At 40.8% G+C, this 18,744-nt stretch overlaps 2 protein-coding genes and 1 pseudogene across 3 annotated transcripts; 1 reads left to right on the top strand and 2 right to left on the bottom strand.

Annotated features, from left to right (window-relative positions):
- Positions 1 to 1,518: 1,518 nt before the first annotated feature.
- acadsb (acyl-CoA dehydrogenase short/branched chain) lies at positions 1,519 to 6,784 on the bottom strand. Of its 2 annotated transcripts, XR_013507543.1 has the most exons (12): positions 6,694 to 6,784; positions 6,071 to 6,233; positions 5,888 to 5,988; positions 5,558 to 5,764; positions 5,173 to 5,343; positions 4,555 to 4,680; positions 4,375 to 4,467; positions 4,145 to 4,234; positions 3,892 to 4,029; positions 3,059 to 3,158; positions 1,993 to 2,517; positions 1,519 to 1,900 (listed from the first exon to the last, which is right to left on the bottom strand). XR_013507543.1 is itself a non-coding variant. In XM_071907860.2 (11 exons), exons 1-11 carry the CDS (start codon positions 6,724 to 6,726, stop codon positions 2,441 to 2,443), a joined length of 1,299 nt encoding a protein of 432 aa, XP_071763961.1. In that variant the 5' UTR covers positions 6,727 to 6,784; the 3' UTR covers positions 1,519 to 2,440. The 2 variants fall into 2 exon arrangements, 1 of the variants encoding a protein (XP_071763961.1); XM_071907860.2 differs by having other exon boundaries at positions 1,519 to 2,517.
- Positions 6,785 to 7,420: 636 nt separating this feature from the next.
- LOC139918509 (zinc finger protein Pegasus-like) lies at positions 7,421 to 10,002 on the top strand. Its single transcript, XM_071907922.2, has 4 exons — positions 7,421 to 7,518; positions 7,719 to 7,896; positions 7,984 to 8,172; positions 9,059 to 10,002. Exons 1-4 carry the CDS (start codon positions 7,516 to 7,518, stop codon positions 9,988 to 9,990), a joined length of 1,302 nt encoding a protein of 433 aa, XP_071764023.1. The 5' UTR covers positions 7,421 to 7,515; the 3' UTR covers positions 9,991 to 10,002.
- Positions 10,003 to 15,818: 5,816 nt separating this feature from the next.
- On the bottom strand, positions 15,819 to 17,665 carry LOC139918452 (poly(A) polymerase alpha-like; annotated as a pseudogene).
- Between the last annotated feature and the right edge of the window lie 1,079 nt (positions 17,666 to 18,744).

Raw genomic sequence — 18,744 nt, 5'->3', positions numbered from 1 at the left:
CTACTTTCCAACAAATGACCAATAGTGGGGAAATTAATATAACCTTTGATTGGGCTTTAAGAAGTCATTCTTAATTATTTTGTGTCGTACAAGGTCAAACATACAAATAAATTACTTTAGACATTTAGACATACAAACTTTTTATGAGAACAAGAGATATTTGAGCTGGTTTTAATTTCAGACACTTTTGTGGAGAAGATCTTATACATACAGTGAAGGATTGCTACACTACACATTTATCATTATTGTATGTCAGTCCTTATTTTTGATCAGTGAGGCTCAATAAGTTGCACTGTCTTAAGTCAGGGGTAATGGACATTTACTGTAGAAGTCTGGAGTGAAGTGAATGGTGTATTTAATCAGCCAACAGGGAACCTGTGAGGAAAACTTGTGTGTTCACTCTGGTTCTATCAGATTTGACACACTGACATTTTGTTCTCAGTGCCATGAACTGTCACATGGGCATTTTACCCCAAAGATATATCGTACAAAGTGTAAGGCATCAGCCATAGGTGTGATCCATATGCCATTTGGAATTTAACAATGTGTTTCTGACCACAGTTGCTGGTCCAGAGAGAGAAACCGTTTGTCTGTTCTCCAGCACAGGCATCAATAAATCCAAACAGAATCTGAGCAAGCCAATTATGGTAAGTTCTACATTGAAGGTTCAATATGTTGAGGAATTATTTCAATTGCACTGTTATAATAGTTTAATGCTATGGTCAATACACAGATGAAGTTAGACTATCAATAAGACCACCATTCACAAATATGAAAAATAGTATTGATATGTTGATGAGCTATTTTATTGCTTGCAGTAATGCTTCATTGAGATCACAACTAATAGACATAATCTTGTATTGTTAAACTATATATTATGCATGTATTATGTATTGACTTAACATAACATACCTATTCAGTGTTTGACTGGATCATCTCTTGGCATCCCACATCTTCACTATTATTTATCAGCTTGTTCATCACTGCCAGTCTCTTGGCCAGTCACACTACCTGCTCCACTTAAGAATCCCACATTTTTCCATCCCCATTGTCGGGTGTTGTGAAGTAATGTCAGTGATTAATGGTTTTCTCTTTGTTGAACAGGTATCCTTGCCATGCACACATTAATTTTTACAAGAGGTAATGTGGTAATAGCTATTAGGTATCTGTATACTTGGCCGCAGTTTATGTCTAAGTAAAACAATAGACCTTGTTTAACACAGGCAGCACATGTAGGCAATGGAAATCTAATCAATCTTATCTCACAGACAAATTACCACTCTGAGACAATTATCTGAGGCAGGTTCCTTCCATCTGAAACGCCGGCATAATTAAATTGATATAAAATAACATTAGTGGTGACAGGCTATTAGAAGATGTGGTAATTGACTGCTCTTTCTACGAGTAGCTGCCACAACTTTCAGTGCTGACGTCCATCAAGAAAATGCTGCCATCTAGTGAGAAAACTTGGTCAAAGCTTATGATGCCTCAATCACACTGAGGAAAGAAACTGCTGTATGCACTTATGCTTGACATTTATTGATATTGTCAAATTATTGATAGATCATTCTGAACACAATTTCAATTTTACAATCTCTTTAGTGGGGATGTGAAATCGTTCCTCCATATACATTTCTAACAAGATACTATACATTATTTATAGTGCACACTTAAGGAGCGCTCTGTTAAGATGAGATATTGGCCTACTGTGATTTAAGCAAACTATGCTACCAGGGAAAAGCACACCATCAGGCTAGTCCACAAAACGCTTACCAACCATGAAGTCTTGTGGATCCTCCTAACTCAGTCTTAAAACACACATTGTGAAGGCACTGACTTGTTCAACTCAAATCCCTGTCGACATATTCTAAAACTTCATTATTACACTGAAATATGTGGTCTGGATCAAAACAGTAGCATTATTCGGGCCTGCGTGCTCGTTTCTGTTTTAGTTTATGTATGTTGCAAAATTCAAAATAAAAACATTTGAACTAAAACAGTAACATTATGATTTGTTTTTCCTGGAATAATTCCTCACAAAGCTAAATCAGATGAAGGAAGAGATTAGGGACAGAAAGGCAGAACGGCAAAACAGGTATAAATCTACATCAGACATACACTGTTTCTGTGTTATTCACAGACCTATAGAAAAACGTGGGAGAAAAGAAACTGGACAAACACTAACATCACATCAGAATAACGTTAAACCCCAATGGTGGGTAAATGTAACCGCTAGTCCATAAGAAGTGGGAAGGAACAACATACTTTACAGGAGAATGGACACAACATGGTGACATTCAGGACCAAGATCAGAAACAGCGGCAAAACTATTTGAATACGTAAGCAGGTCTACAGCAATGCCTGTCACACCCTGAATCCCACTATAGGCATTAAATAAAAACCAAGGAGTGTAAATCCATCAGGCTCCAGCCAGGTCAGTTCAGTAGTCGTACTCCTTATCGATGAACTTTGCTATGGTGGACAGCTGGACGTTTGTTGTGCCCTCATAAATGGTACCTGCATACAAAAACAGGTATAAGAAATTAAGAATACATCCCTGGTGTAGAAAGCAACAGATAACAAGGACAATTTCTTCAAATTCCACTGGGCAGCACATGAATATGCAGCTTTCACTATCAGGAGAAGAGGGAACAACTAGCTTATTATGCAACTCAATCTGCCGTCTCTCCAGCCCCCCCAAAAAATGCAGCGCCAAAATGGAAGTGATGAAAGGAAAAGTGACATTGTGGCCTGACAGCTTCCTTGGGCGTGTGTTAGTTTAATGACACTCAGCACACCAAGGTCAGACAGGGGAATTCCTGCAGAGTCAGATTACTTGGCCTCCTGGGCAGCACAGCCACTACTATCAGCCCTGCTCTCCTCCCCACTTTGGTCCAATCACCAACAACTACAGCTGACCTTCCTACACCTCTCATGAGTTGTTCTCTTTTCACGCTGCAAGGAACAGCACTGTAGCTTTAGTAGCGGTCATTTAAACCATGCATAATCTAACTAACAGCGTGCATGCAGAAGTCAATATTTGTCCAGCCATGCTCACCAATTTTACAGTCTCTGTAGTATTTCTCTATGGGGTAGTCTTTGGTGAAGCCTACTCCTCCCATCCATTCTATGCATTTAGACGTGGTTAGAGTTGCAACCTGAGTAAGACAGAACAGAACACAAAATATTTATATACCAACAAGTCCAGAGCAAAACCATCTTTCTAGGGCTGCACAATTAATGTAATCATATATTGTGATTTTATGTTTCCACAATGTAATTTGGCAATATTGAAGTGTTGCTTATATTTTGCCCTGAAAAGTTTTGGTGTGGTATATGAAGCACTTCCATTACATGTGACCGATCACAACCTTTGAATACGCAAGGTGCATCCATGTGACCAAATCGAAAGTTAGAATGGAAAAGCTGGCAGCTCCAGTGGGAAAGAAACAGAGAAACCTTACATAGACCATCTGAAAATGTTGTTTTAGTTCCTAAAAGTGGATCATTGTCATTTGGAGATACTCTGATTTTAAACCAGATGACGACAAACGAGTACAGATTCTGTGCAAAGTTGCTGTAGGATTGTAGCTACGCCCCAAAGTAATTAAGTAGTAATTATTTAATATTTGAACACTGTAAATAAGGATCACAGTAAGAGTAAGACATTAAGAGGGAAAACAAGACTATGTAGCTATGCTGCTTTGAGATATACTGCACTGGAAAAAGTGAAAATATAAGGTGCAAAAATGTGATAAACTAATTTCGTTTCCTGAAACCGAGACAAATAATTACAATATTTTGCAAAATAATCAGGATTATCATATTTGCCATAATCATGCAGCCCTATATCCTTGTGTTGAACTGCAGTCAACGGATCAGGAAGCTCACCTCTGCAGCAAAGTATTTCGCCATGCAGGCCTCCTTAATGAAAGGTCTCCCGGCCTCCTTCAGACGGGCGGCGTTGTAGGTCAGCAGCCTGGCAGCTTCAATCTGTGTGGCTACATGGGCTATTTGGTGCTGCATGCCCTGAAACACATACCATAAAAAACATAAGAACTAATTGCTTAACACACCGGTCACTGAAATGACGTGAAACATATCAAGTTCTCCAAGTAGATGAACTCTTATTTTGAAACTTTACCTGGAAGTCAAAGATGCGTTTTCCAAACTGCACCCTCTGTCTGGTGTAAGGAACAGTGTGGTCAAAACAGCCCTGTGCCAGCCCCAGCATCTGAGACACAGAGAGCAGGTTAGTGTGCCTGAAACCTTACTGCTACACTTGTTTAGATCTTGAATAGAACCCCTTTAGCTTGAAGTGCATACTTTAGGTAACAGAGAACAGTTTTAGGATACGATGTCTCATTGGCTTACCTGAGCAGCAATTCCAATCCTGCCCTCATTCAACATTCCGATGGCATACTTGTACCCTTGGCCAGCTTTTCCCAAAATGTTCTTCTCTGGGACCTACAACAGAGAGCATCGAGTCAGTAAGGGTCACATTATCTATGAGTTTTATATTGGTGCAGTACATTACAAGGTATCTGACTGCACCTTGACATTGTCGAAGTTGAGCGGGCAGGTGGAGGAGGCGCGCAGGCCCAGCTTGTTCTCCTTCTTGCAAATCTCAAGACCCTCCGTGTCCCTGTCCACCATGAAGCAGGTGATGCCTCTGTATCCCTGTCAATCAAAGGTGCGTAACGTGCGTTAGCCTTTAACTTGGAATGATAGAGGCACACATGACACTTTTCCACAGTCAGCTTGAAAAGGACCAAAAACATCAGTCTCTATATGTTTATTTGAAACTATAATCCAGTGAACAAATTATCATTGTTTGAAACAGCATGCAAAAAGGATCATGAGTATTTTGTCTAAAGCTTTACTGAGCAACTTTGCACAATGGTGGCTCTTAATGAAAATAAAAAGCATTCTTAGTTTACTTGCCTGTTTAAATAAATGTAAATAAACATAAATAAATAAACAAATTACAGTGAGATGTAACCATTTGAAAAATGTGAACTTCAGTAAATGGATGTATTTTTTACATTAAATCTTGCCTAGCGAAGCTTTAAAGGGAAAATACATGAAATGAATGATGAAGCCATGGCTGACCCTGTATGTTTTTGTAGTTGAAAACAGGCAGGGAGAATGGAAAGACAACCTATTACTCACAGCAGAGGGGTCGACATTGGCCATCACCAGGAAAACCCCAGCATTCTCTGCATTACTGATCCACATCTTAGATCCATTGATAATGTAGTAGTCCTTCTGTTTCTCAGCGCGTGTCTTCAAAGCAAACGCGTCACTCCCCGACTCTGCCTCAGACAGGCAGAAGCTACCGACCTGTGTGACATGAGATCAGTATGTAAAGGCAATGGGTAAAAAAAACATTCCAATACTGACAGATTACAAATGAGTCATAAGTCATAGCTGTCTCCATTTTCAGATTAAAATGAAGAAAGCAACGTTTTAATTCACAATGAACATTATGTATCTTTTTATTCCATAGATGAATTTTCATTCAGGCCTGGGAGAGGCAGAACGTAATATTACTCACCATGTCAGTGGTCAGTCGGCTGAGGTACTGTTCTTTCTGTTCTGGGGTGCCCAGGTTGGCCACCAGTGTGTTGATCAGAGTGTTCTGGATGTCACATAGCACCGCCACAGAGGGGTCCACCTTTGCCAGCTCTTCAATGACCAGAATGGAGGTGAAGAACGTGGAGCCAGTGCCGCCGTATTCTGGGTCAATCTCAATGCCCATAAGCTGTGAAGGTTCAAATGAAAGTGATGTCAGAGTCATTGGATAAAATGAAAACACTGACAGGCATCTAAACTATTTCTGTTTTGGCACATCTGCTAATCTACTACAGATTAAAAAAAAACATACCCCTTGTTCAAAAAGGGATTTGATCACTTCCTCATCCATGGCAGAATTCTCGTCCATCTTTGACACAAACGGGGCGATGCGCTCTTGTGCATACTTTTTCACTGTTCAAAAACAGGACAGATGAAGTTTAGTGTTTTAGGAATTTTTATCCCTGGCAGCAGTGCTACATTTATCACAGCTCACCTGCGTCCCTCATCATGCCCTCCTCCTCTGAATAGGTCTGTAGGGGAGGGAAGGAAAGCCCCATCTCAGCAGCCTGCTCTGAGGCCTCTGGGGCAGATCTGGTGGACCTGCCCCGCAGCCCGACCTGGCATGCACCCCATGGCCGAGAGATCTGTCTGCCAACCTGAAAAGATGACAGACAACAGTGTCAGTCAGTGTAACTAGCTGTTGGTCTTTGCTAGCATAACGCTGGTTAGAGCTAGTGGCAGGTTGAATGTCAGTTTGAGTGCAAGTCAACCATGTTAGCTATATCACAGCGAAAATGTCATATATTCAACGTTATTTTTCGGAGTGTCATTCGTTAGAGAAGAAACACACTAATTTGTGTGCAGCCGGTCTCAAGGCATTATTTTTGCTAAGCTAATGCTAGCGTTAGCCATCTATTAGCTAGTAACGTTACGTGATAGCACGGACGGGGTTGCGTAACAGAGTTATATAAAAGTACTGATGGCATGGAAAAACGCTTCATGTATATTTTAGGAAACAAAACAATGCGGAAAACCAGCAGTATACTTAAATCGACAATTGTAGAAAGTCTGTCAAACAGTACATGATTTAATTTCCCCCATACAATTTCCTCTCACCTTTGAGAAAACCCTGACCAACGGGGCAGCCATGTTTCCTATTGTTTACATGCGTGAGTGTTGCTGCCTTCAAATGCCCCTCGTACGAGTGGCCTCTGGTTTATGTTTTTAATTAAAGGTGCATTAAATTATTTTTCTGTCGCATAGCACGAAATGGCCATCATGTATCTGCGGGGGTTGATAGGGTTGCTGACAAATACCAAATGACTCAATGATTATTTCGCTACATGCTCAGATTTCTGTCTTTCAAAAACTCACTTTCCGCCAGTACTCTCTGTTTTGGAAATAACCCCCTTGCATTTTCAAATAGGACTTCGATTGGCGACTGTGCTAAAAGCAAGCAACTGACATCACACACATTTTGCCAAAAAAGCAAACGACAAAACTGTATTATTTTGCATCGACATATTTCCTCTTCATTGAACATTTCCATTGGATCTCTGTTCTCAGAAAATATGACTTTTGCATTTCATCCTTGGTCGCCAATAGAGCTCGATAATAGTCCTAAAATGTACTTAATGCTCCTTTAATGTATTAGCCAAACGCTATCATATATGTTATTTTTATCATCAGTTGGGACTTCCATGCTAGTTAGAGGGGGCTTCTTGGGAGTCGTTCGTGTTTGCTCCAATCGTAATTATATTTTTTCGACAGTACCTGAAGGCAGCAAGTACTCGTTTTGAGTGAACCGGAAAACAAAACGGAAGCAGTTGGGCTTTCAGCTGGGAATGCATTAGCCGGCTAGCCAATCTTACTCATTTAGCTACCAGGGCCAATTTTTACACATCTCTCCGCAAAAGAATCATGTTTCGCAGAGGCTGAATGGTAAGATATGACTATAGACTGGGGCGAGGATTTTATTTGGCAGCTGGCTAACGGTAGCGTGGTTGTTAATCTAGTTTCATAGGCAGCTAACATTAGCTAAGCCTCCCATCAACTGCCAAGAGAGTGATGCAAAACATGAAAGCAAAGATTTGTCTTGCGTCCGGCTGGCTAACCGTTTTTCTCACTCTGTCTTTATACAGGTACAGGTTGACAAAGTAAGATTCAGCACTGAAAATAGAAAAATGGAAGATATAAAGACTGAACCTGTGGATTTTGTGAAGGAATTCCAAGAATACCTGACACAGCAAACCCAGCATGTCAACATGATCTCAGGCTCTGTCTGTGGAGAAAAGGAACCAGGAGAATCGTTTCAAGCCGGTGAGAAGGGGGCAATTTCAAACAGCACCATCTCTCTGATTATCCTACAGTCAGTCTCACAATCATGGTGTGTTGGTGTGTTTTCAGTTGCCGGAAAGAGTGAGCAGAATGGCCTGGACCCTCCGTCTGTGGAGGTAAGCCTGTCGCTGGAGGATGGATCAGAGTTACAGATGGATGGCTTGGAGAGGACTTGCGATGGAAAGTACAAGTGTAGCTACTGCAGTTATGCCAACAAGGGCATGGCTCGTCTAATAGAGCACATCCGTATCCACACAGGTAATCCAAACACACTTTGGACTAAGTGGGATCCAGGGACCACCAGGGGTCCTTATGATATAGTATATTTAGTATGTATATGTATAGGATGTAGTATGGTATATAGAAATGTAGTATGGATTATGATATGGCAGGTAAAGCCCCTTGATACATGCTTGTAATAAAGGGCTATATAAAGTTGACTTGACTTGAGGAGGTTCCAGGCGGTCCCCGACAAAATGAAATGAGAAATTGTTTAATTTCACTATAATGTAATTCACTAGAAGTTATCCAAATTAGAGGTTATATAATAATAACTGTTAATTATAGGTTTCAATCTCCCCACATAGTGTAGACAGTTCTACATTTCAATACTAGACAGAAGTCTTCCCATATTGAGATCTATGGGACAGAATCTTATCAAATGTGGGTCCCTATTAGCCTGGTAAGACCATCCTGATCACGTGACCTCACATTCTGTTTCGCTCCACGGATCAGTCTGGACTTCTAGCCGCCCACATCGATTTCCTGAAATTACAATGTAACCGGGCCAATCAGGGACTGCGTCGTAGTTGATGACGTGGAATACAGGCCACCGCTGGCAAAACAGTAATGCCATCTCCCGAAGCAACGAGCGGTAACGTTAACGGTAGTAGAGTAAACACAGCCATAAGTGCAGTTATTGCAGAAATAGACTCAATAACAACAGTTAAACAAGAACAAGAGTATGCACTAGCGGAGTTTCTCGGCGGAAAATACGTTTTTGCCGTTATTCCGTGTGGATTTGAATTTGGATTCGCTGATTGGCTGAAGGAGTTTGTCTGTCAAGGCAAGTACTTATTGCTATATTACATCTTGCAGCTCTTTGCACTAACCTTGTTTTATTCCCCCTCTGGTTGTCACCTAGGAGAAAAGCCTCACCGCTGCCAACTGTGCCCGTTTGCCTCAGCTTACGAGCGCCACTTGGAAGCCCACATGCGCTCCCACACAGGAGAGAAGCCGTACAAGTGCGACCTCTGTGCCTTCCGCTGCAGTGACCGCAGCAACCTGTCGCATCACCGCCGCCGCCGCCACAAGCTGCTGCCCGCGAGGGGCGTGCGCTCTCCCTTCGCCAACAAGAGGATGTTGAGCGTCCTGCAGAAGAGGACGGGCTCCCTGGGCTTCGGCAGACGGCTGCTCATCAACTTCAGCCCTCCCTCGATGGCGGTGCCCAAGTCAGATTACCTGAATGACTTGTCTCGCGAGCTCCAGCAGCATTTGAATGGCACCGAGTATAAGAACCTGACCAAGGTGCATGAGGGGGATGGTAGCGACAGGGGCGCTAATGGTTTGACGTTCGATAACCCGCTGGACCAACTGTCTACACTTGCTGGCCAGTTGGCCGACCTACCCCCCGAGTCTCAGACTCCCGCGTCCCCAGACACGGAGTCCTTTAAAGATGAGAAGCCCATCCTCATACATCAGGTCTCAGGTGCACCAGTTGCCGTGTCTACAAATGGGGTGCAGACATCACCTCCTACTAAGGAATCTCCCGGCTCAGGCCACAGGAGTTACAGTCCCGTGCCGGGCCTCGGCTTCGAGCACAGCGTGCATACACTCTCTGCAAGCATCGGCAACAGCCAGCCCAGTACGCCTGCCCCTGCCCTGACCACGCAGGACCTGCAGCTATTACACAAATGCCTCCACTGTGATATTCACTTTTCAGATAATATCCTCTACACCATTCACATGGGCTGTCATGGTTATGAACATCCATTCCAATGCAACATCTGTGGTTGCATATGCATAGACAAATATGATTTTGCATGCCATTTTGCCCGTGGACAACATAAAAAGTGATTTCCCTGTAACATAGAGGCATATGGAGACTTTTGGATCCCCTTGTATTTACTTTTCAATGGTTATATATATCTATATATATATCTATATATATATATATATATATAGATATATATACACACTCATGGAGCAGTTTATTAGGAACACCTACACCTGCTTATTCATGCAATTATCCATTCAGCCAATCATGTGGCAGCAGTGCAATGCATAAGATCATGCAGATACAGGTCAGCAGCTTCAGTTAACGTTCACATCAAACATCAGAATGGGGAAAGTGTGATCTCAGTGACTCTGACCGTGGCGTGGCTGTTGGTGCCGGACGGGCTGGTTTGAGTATTTCTGAAACTGCTGATCTCCTGGGATTTTCACGCACAACAGTCTCTAGAGGTTACACAGAACGGTGTAAAAAACAAAAAACATCCAGTGAGCGGCAGTTCTGCGGACGGAAACGCCTTGTTGATGAGAGAGGTCAGAGGGGAATGGCAGAAAGGCGACAGTAACTCAGATAACTTCTTTACAACTGTGGAGAGCAGAACAGCATCTCGGAATGGTGGATGTCACATGTTGATACTGAGCTGAAAGCTGATACCTACCCAGTATTAGTAAGGTGTTCCTAATAAAGTGCTCGGTGAGTGTGTGTGTGTGTGTGTATATATACATATATATATATATATATATATATATATATATATATATATATATATATATATATATATATATATATAAACTTGATAACATTGTTTCTCATTTTATACGTATTTAATTCATGCATATGCTGTTCTTTTTTTTTTTTAACACTTACAAATTGGACTGTTAAGTTGCCTTATTATTCTATGTAGCCCAATACTTTGAGCTTTTCAGTTTGGTTTTGGATGGACACAGACAATGCGTGGTTTGTTGAACTAATTAAGTACCAAAGTTTCCATCTCAGTCAGGACACACATGTTCTGAGAAATCCTCAGAGAAACTTAGCAGCATTTTTAGTCAGGGACAACTTGATTGGATCCTTTTCTGTTCAGAACACTGTAGTTTGTGTCCAGCCTGACTTATTGTAATCCTGCTTGCTGTTTTGATATTATTCATTCACACCTCATGGTACAGTGACTGCAAAGGGTATGAGCCAAATCATTCAGTAATTTTTCAGATAGATTTCATTATTAAAACTCATTTTTTTTTCTGGCCAAAGTAGTACCAATCCATTAACTTTAAAAATAATATAACTGGTCTCTTTAGGAGAGTTGATGTGTATTTGTTGTGGTGCATACCCATCTCTAAGCATTGAATTTTTTTTTTGGTAGCGATTCATATTTGTATTGTAGCCGATATTTTGAGGCACTGAAAAGATCCAGGGGAACCCTAGCATAGCAAGAAGTGATGTGACGTAATGTGACTGGTTGTTTCAAATAGTAGCTCAGTGTTTTTCTGTTTTTTTTGTTTGTTTGTTTTTTTACCCTTGGTCTAAAGTAAAGCCCTGATCAATTGATCGTTTGCACATGTTTGTATGTGATGACTGTATTGTGGACAAAAAAAGGGAAATTTTATTTTAATGAATCAGTAAATTATTTGAATACTAACAAAAGACTAAAATGTTATCTGATCAACATTAGTCTTAATTACAGAAACCTTATCAATGATTGTTTGAAATTAGCTTTGAGAAAATGTTTAACCGTTTGAAATGTTTTATTTATTTTATTATTTCTTTAGAAATTAATGGTATGCAAATTAAACAAAAAAAAATGAAATGGATAAATGAGACATACATTTTCAAGTCTTCTTTTCACTCAGTGCCACAGTGGACAAACACAACTGAAAACTATGACTAGAAAACATCAAGCTGTTTTTTGTACTAAATATAAATACATAAAGTATTGTACATTCATTCATGTCTTCTTAATGTGATAAAATCTACATTTGTGCAAATTCAACAAAATATTCACAGCTGTTGTTAAATAAACAGAAGAACAAGTAATTATATTTCTTCCTTCAAGCATGGTCATTTATGAAGACTCTTAAAATGTTCTTTTTGTTTTGGTCAAAAACGTCCACAGCTGTTTTCACCACATGTTCCACATCAATATCCTCTTCTTTGGCGATGGGCACTTCTTGAAGACTTCTTGCTTATGCAGGTTGTGAAGAAATCTTGTTTTGGATTCATTCAATTAATTCAACTTCAACAGTGCAGAAGAGATCAACTCCATCAACCTCTGGCTGAAGGCGAGCCATGTAGGCAAAGAGATAGACACAGAGGCAACAAATTAATGCTTATTGCACTGCTTTACATGTCCCCCTTCAGCAAATTATCTGTGCTGTTAAGTGAGTTGGAGTGAATATTAGTTTAGGCTGAATTAGGTCACACATGCACACACACACACTTTAAGCAAGAGTGCCTTTCAGTAGTAGGGACACTTCCTGAGAAGGCACTTTTTCATTTTTTCTTTGCTAGTTTTGTCACTAGTCATAGGGCCGGCCTCGCCTATGACTTAATATACTCCATAAAAACAACACAAAGATGAATGTGTTTCTCTGCACTGCATCAGTGAATAGTATGACTAATCAAATCAAAACTTGGATACCAACTCATATAATAACATTAAGGTTTTATTTATGATTTTGAACTCACACTGAAATAAATTGTCATCAAGAATAAGACAATGGTGTTTACCATTTATTTAGAAAACAATCTACAGGTTTGATTTTGGGGAAAAAAATGAAAAAATAGGTGAAAATGGTCTCAGAAAATGTATTCTACTTTCCTGTATCAGATTGGATTCACAGCAAAATCCTCCTGACTGTTTTTGAAAATGTTCATGACCTCTGTGGTCAATACACATAGATACAGTATATTATTGATAGCTAGCTAATGAGAAATTATAGGGCTATAGCTACTAGATAGATGGTACTTATATGCCACAGTAACATTAACTTCAACTCCATCTAAATGCCTCATTTACACCTCAAAGCTACCTATAAATAGCTTACCAAAATCACCAATAAAATACTAGATTGATTGTCTGCAACATGCCCCTGTGGGTCCTGTGTGGGCTTTTTGTGGCTGGGCTAGGGCCAACCCACACCGATCCCAAACGGGCCCGGTGTGGGTTTGCCCAGGCGAGGCCCACAGCAGCATTTTCCCTTTGGGCGCCCTGTGGGCTTGCCCCTGCAGTTTTCACCCCTTTTAAAAGTCAACATTTCGTAAAAATCTAATATTTAGTCTTCAATCTCTCAATCTTTTAAATCTAATATTTAATTAAAGACTATGTAAAATATCTGCTCTTTCTGCATTTAGATAGCATAGTTGCATTTGGATTGGTACACCCCCTTTCCAACCCAAGTGGTATAGTCCAACCCGTTAAAATAGTCTGCACTACAAACCACAGCCGATGGGACGATGTGATCGTGAATGGAGTAACGGCAGCGTAATTGTCTGAACTAGTATGAAACAACAGCTAACATTGCACAATTTATGGGCAAAGAAAAGTTAAAAAAGAAAAAAACAGCACAGGTGTGTTTCTCTTTACCTTGACTGTGTAACCACCAGAGGTGAAAGGCAGAAATTTATGTGACCTACATTTATCTAGCTAGCTAACTGTTGTTTTTTGTGAGTAAGCTTAGGTTTGCTAACGCTCCATTTCGTGCTCTGTGTGCCGAAGGTCTCTCTCTGTCTCTCTGAAGCTATCTAGCAAAGCTAAAGTTAGATGTTTTCAACAGATTATTGAAGCTGATAGCCTACTGTTAGCAGTGTCAGCGCAGCAGAGCAACAGCAACAGGATGCCAAAGCAAAAGGATAGTGTTAGAGAAAAAAAAGAACTATGATATTCAAAATGATTTAATAATATTTTCATGTAACTGGCTTATTTGTCATTTTGTGCAGTATGCCTGTGAATTATGTTAGTTTCCAAAAAATAAATGAAGCCTTTGCAGACACCTCTCCTGTGTTTATAGCATCTCTTTAAATGAATTGGGTTTTGTAATGTAGCATTGAGAATCAAGCATCACAGTATACAAACCAAATGTATAAAAATATACATGTAAAATTGCAGGAAATGGCGTATTTATTAAAAAAAAAAAAACCCGCCCTGTTCAGATTTTGCCCCCACACATTTACACAAAGTTAGGCGTCCATGCCAATGATTGATAGATAATTTAGTTCTGTCTTTCCAGTTAATAATAATCTTTTAGCTATGGTAAATGTTATGAAATGACAACACATTTCACTACTGTGTTTATTTAGCCTATATAAATTTGAGGACAGGACAGACATGCTGTAAATTGTAAATTGACCATATTATCAATGAATGTACTTTACTGTTGCATATTAATTGTGGTGAATTTTTTATGGGATTCCCTACAGTGTTTGGTTCAATGCATCCTATTGCATTCATATTCCATTACCACAGCCCTGAAGAACATGACACCTACTTTTAGTCCAAAATAAACTCTGATATAATGTACAGAATAGATTTTTGGCTTACCAACAAATGTAACATTACAATAATCATCTGTGTTGGACATGTCCCCTGAACTTTTTGAAAGTGCTTTTTTCTGGTTTCTGCAAGTTAATGTAGAAAGACTGTGTTTGGTTCTTTTGTTTAGACACACCAGGAGAGAGAGAGAGGCAACAGAAGAGAGACACACACAATGGGAGAGAGAGACACACCAGGAGAGAGAGACACAACAGGAGAGAGACACAGAATACCAGAGAGTGAGACAACAGGAGAAAGAGACACAAGAGAGAGAGAGAGAGACAACAGGAGAGAGACAGAGACAACTCCTGAGGTAGTTGTCCAATAAATAGCACAGAGCCAGCAAATCCGGAGGTTTGTCTTGAATACCTCAATGCTCTCAAGTCATATACAGCAATGCTTCGACACAAAAAAGCTATCCACATGTCCAAGCAATTAACTGAAATCGAAAATGTTAATCAAAATAAATTCTGGGATCTCTGGAAAAAAAAATAAAAAACAGCCCCACAAGAACAAAAGACAGTTTTGTCATAAACCGTGGAAACATTTGGAAATCTTATTTTGAAATGTTGTATGAAGGGCACTAGAGTCTGGCACTAGAGTCTGGGCTATTTTGTCCCCACAGATGTGAGCATCATTTTGGTCAGCTGTGTACTCAAACCTGACATCAAAAGTATCTATTTATAAGGTTTTCCTTTTTTTTAATCATAGAATGGGGCAGACTAGGAGGGAAGAGAAGGGGTGAGGCAGGAGGAGGTGAAACAAGTTTCTATTCATGTGGTTGTCTGCTTCTGTCTGCTAAGGCGAAGCTTGATGGAGTTCTTCACCACGGAAATGAGGTTGATAGGGAAGAGCGGCACGTCAGACAGGTCAGCAGTGGACAATCTCTTAATTTGTGCCCTGTTCTTCACTTCACTTGATGAAGTGAAGAATGATGATGAAGGCATCTTCTCAGTCACCTCTGCCTCCATTGTCATGCTCTCATCCTCCTGTGTTGGCTTAGTGAATCGATCTGATCCTTACCAGCTTTGAACTTCTTGACTGGCATCTCTGACTGGCGAGAGCCTGGCCTCTTTGTGGCTGGTGGGTTGTGGCTGGTGGGTTGTGGCTGGTGGGTTCTTGCTGGAAGGGGGAGGTCTTAATGAGCCGCAGACCCCTGGTGGACCCTTCAATGTTGTCAGAAAGCCACGTTTCTGTAAAGATACCTCTACCTGCTACCTGCTACACAGAGGGCATCAATATCAACACCTTCTGCGTCTACCCCCATACGATAGGAACCAAATGTGAAGATCTTCTATTAATGATGCAGGTAAATTCTTCTGTTCACTGATCTCTTTAATGCACTCCTTAACCAGTGTGTTTAATTTACCCAACACCATTGCTCTGTGCCGCAGCACAGACAGTGTCAGCGAAAGACTGGACCAAAGGTCAGGTCTATGTTCCCGTTTTCAGACCCCTCCAACTTCTTAAAGGCAAGGGTTAGGGTTGCCTTCCTTGGGGCCAGAAGGACTGTGGATTGACATGGGCCAGAGTAATGTACTCATTGTTCTCTAGATTTCCCACCAGGATTCAACTCTACTAGGCCAACCCACTTGAGATGCTGCTTCTCTGTCGGTGTGCTTACTAGCAACACAATATAATGCTTGTATTTCTGAAAGATGTTTGGTGCTTCAAATAGTTTGGACTACTCTGCTTTGTTCTGCAATATTTCGGTAGTGATGGTACGCTGCCATGACCGCTCGGGGGGAGGCAGACACGTTGTAGGCAGAGTTCTGCTGGAGGTATGCTGGGGTGATGATTGGCATCAGGTGGTAATGGTCACTTGAAGTAACCCTGGTGTCCCAAACTGGAAGGTTGAGGCTGCAGTCCTCTGGATGCTTTAGCAGAATTGGGATTGGCCATTCCCACATGGAGAAAACTTTGAAGAATTTGTGCACCAGAGTTGAGGCTACAGCATTAGGGTAGATCTGGCAAATTCTGGCTACCAGCATGGCCATGATATTCCACCCAGGAAGCCCAGGGTGTTAGAATAAATGTTGTGACATTTAGCCCACAGCTTGATGGTTCTTAAAGTGCGCCTGAAGTTCTCTATATTGGGCACGAGGTGAAGAGTCTCATCTGTAACTCAGTGAGACTCCTTATGCAGTGGATGTTCATGTTCCTCAGCAGTCCATCATCCTGAAGATCCAAATTTTTGGGAATGATTGGCAATGCTAACCAGGCAAACGGTACGTCAATCTCAATTCCATCAAAGGATAGTTTGATGACGGGGACAAATGCCTCTTCCACAGCCAACAGGTCTTTAACCTCCACTTGCTGTTTCAGCTTCTCATAGAAGTGACAAAATCAGTTCTCTCTACATACTGCGGTGCTACACAGAGGGCATCAATATCAGCACCTTTTGCCTGTACCCCTATACAATAGGAGCCAAATGTTAAGATCTTGCCTCCAACATCTTCTATTAATGATGCAGGTAAATTCTTCTGTTCACTGATCTCTTTAATCCACTCCTTAAGCAGTGTATTTAATTTACCCAACACCATCGCTCTGTGCCACAGCTCCATCTCTTCCTCAAACACGCCGTATGGTTTTACGGTTTCAGTCAGTTTCTGGGTCAGGATCAGGTCAGCCTCCTTGGGCAGATCCAAGCTGATGGGAGAAGTGATCCCATACTGCTTGGGGATCTGCTGGGCTGCTGGAGCCTGCCTGGTGAATCAAAAAGGCATTGCGGCAAGAATCAACCGCTCTGTTTGCTCTGTATCATCCTGGTCATCTTTTCTCTTATCAAAATATAGCTTAAGCATGTAATACACACTCAAGCGAAGTCTGTACCTTTGTGTGTAGTAAAGACAGTGTGTGTGTATTTCATACAGTGCCAACTCTGTCACAGAGGGCTTCCATTCCTCAAGGGTTTGTTTTTCTTTTTTTTCTTTTTTATTATTTAACCAGCAAGTCCATTGAGATCCAATTCTCATTTGAAATTATGGACTGATAACCAGATGCCAGTTCTATGGAAGCCCTGAGCGTCAAGGGGGAAAAATAGTTTTTTTTTTTACACGTTGCCTTTCAGGGGCGACTTATTTTGGAGTAGGATTTCCATAGCCTAAACTAAATTAATGACAGTCGTGGCTTTATTTGGCAAAAGAATACTTAATTGGGCTATGCCTTTCATAACATATACATAGTATTCTGTTACATCACCACACGGCCATCTTGGTAACAGGTGAATAAATAACAGGTGATTGTAATCAAATGACAAACACAGCCAATGAGCTGTGTTTGTCAGTAGACACGTTTACATGCACATTAACAATACGATTTGAATGTGGTTACGGTAATAATACCAGTACGGAGAGTCTGTACTGGGTTAAATTAAGGGCTTACCAATATCATCCACAACTTGTAGAATGTATGAGGACCTTCCCTTTCAGTTGATTAAATCCCTACAGCCATCTGAAGGCAGCAGGACAGGTATGTGCGTTCCACCTGTAGCCTCTAATTTTAAGGTGTTGCGCATATTCAAAGCGCTGGGCAATTACGCACGCCTCAGCCAATGTGGGTATTTTGATTAAATATTGTGTAACCAGCACCAGGCTCTTACAAAAAAGGTACACGACCCTCTGTGCTTTTGTGCACACCAAGCTGGCAGTAACTGGCTATAACTGAAAAAAACAAACTCTGAAAACACAGAAAGCCATTAAGACTCTGGCTATTTACAATGCCTTAAATATATTTAGTTTATTTTTTTGTAAACTCTGCTCCATTTAGCCTACCTTATTTCTCATTTTTTACTTTTTTTTTTTTGTGTTTTATTTTTTCCTCTTTTTTATGCAGTCATTGATGTATTGTTGACAGACTGATGTGTTCTTATGACATTGTTATGTGGTATGTATGTATGATAAATAAACTGGGAAAAAAAAGACCCTCCTGTCGTCAATTCCCATCCATTGACACAGTCCTCCATTGTTCCTGTATATCAGGGCAGGCGGTGGCAGACACCCAGACAGAAATCCTGCATGCGGAATTCAGGGCCTTGGTTGCCATCTGCTGGCTTCATCGGAGCACTGACATCAATGTACTAATCACCAATCGATTCTATTGGCTGAGAGCTTTAAGAGGAGGGGTCACATGTTATTGTAGGCCTTGCCCACAGAATTTGAATGGATTGAATGGATCCATTCAATTCCATTCCATTCTTTGTTGTTTATAACATGGCTAAAAGTTATTTTTTAGCTTTTCTATGATAGACTAAAAGTTTTGTACTTCTTGCATTTAAAATACTCCATTTTGA

Source organism: Centroberyx gerrardi, chromosome 20 (genome assembly GCF_048128805.1).
Source record: "Centroberyx gerrardi isolate f3 chromosome 20, fCenGer3.hap1.cur.20231027, whole genome shotgun sequence".
NCBI classification, from domain to species: Eukaryota; Metazoa; Chordata; class Actinopteri; order Beryciformes; family Berycidae; genus Centroberyx; species Centroberyx gerrardi.
The sequence above is the reverse complement of the archived record's forward strand: the minus strand, read 5'-3'. Positions and strand labels throughout refer to the sequence as shown.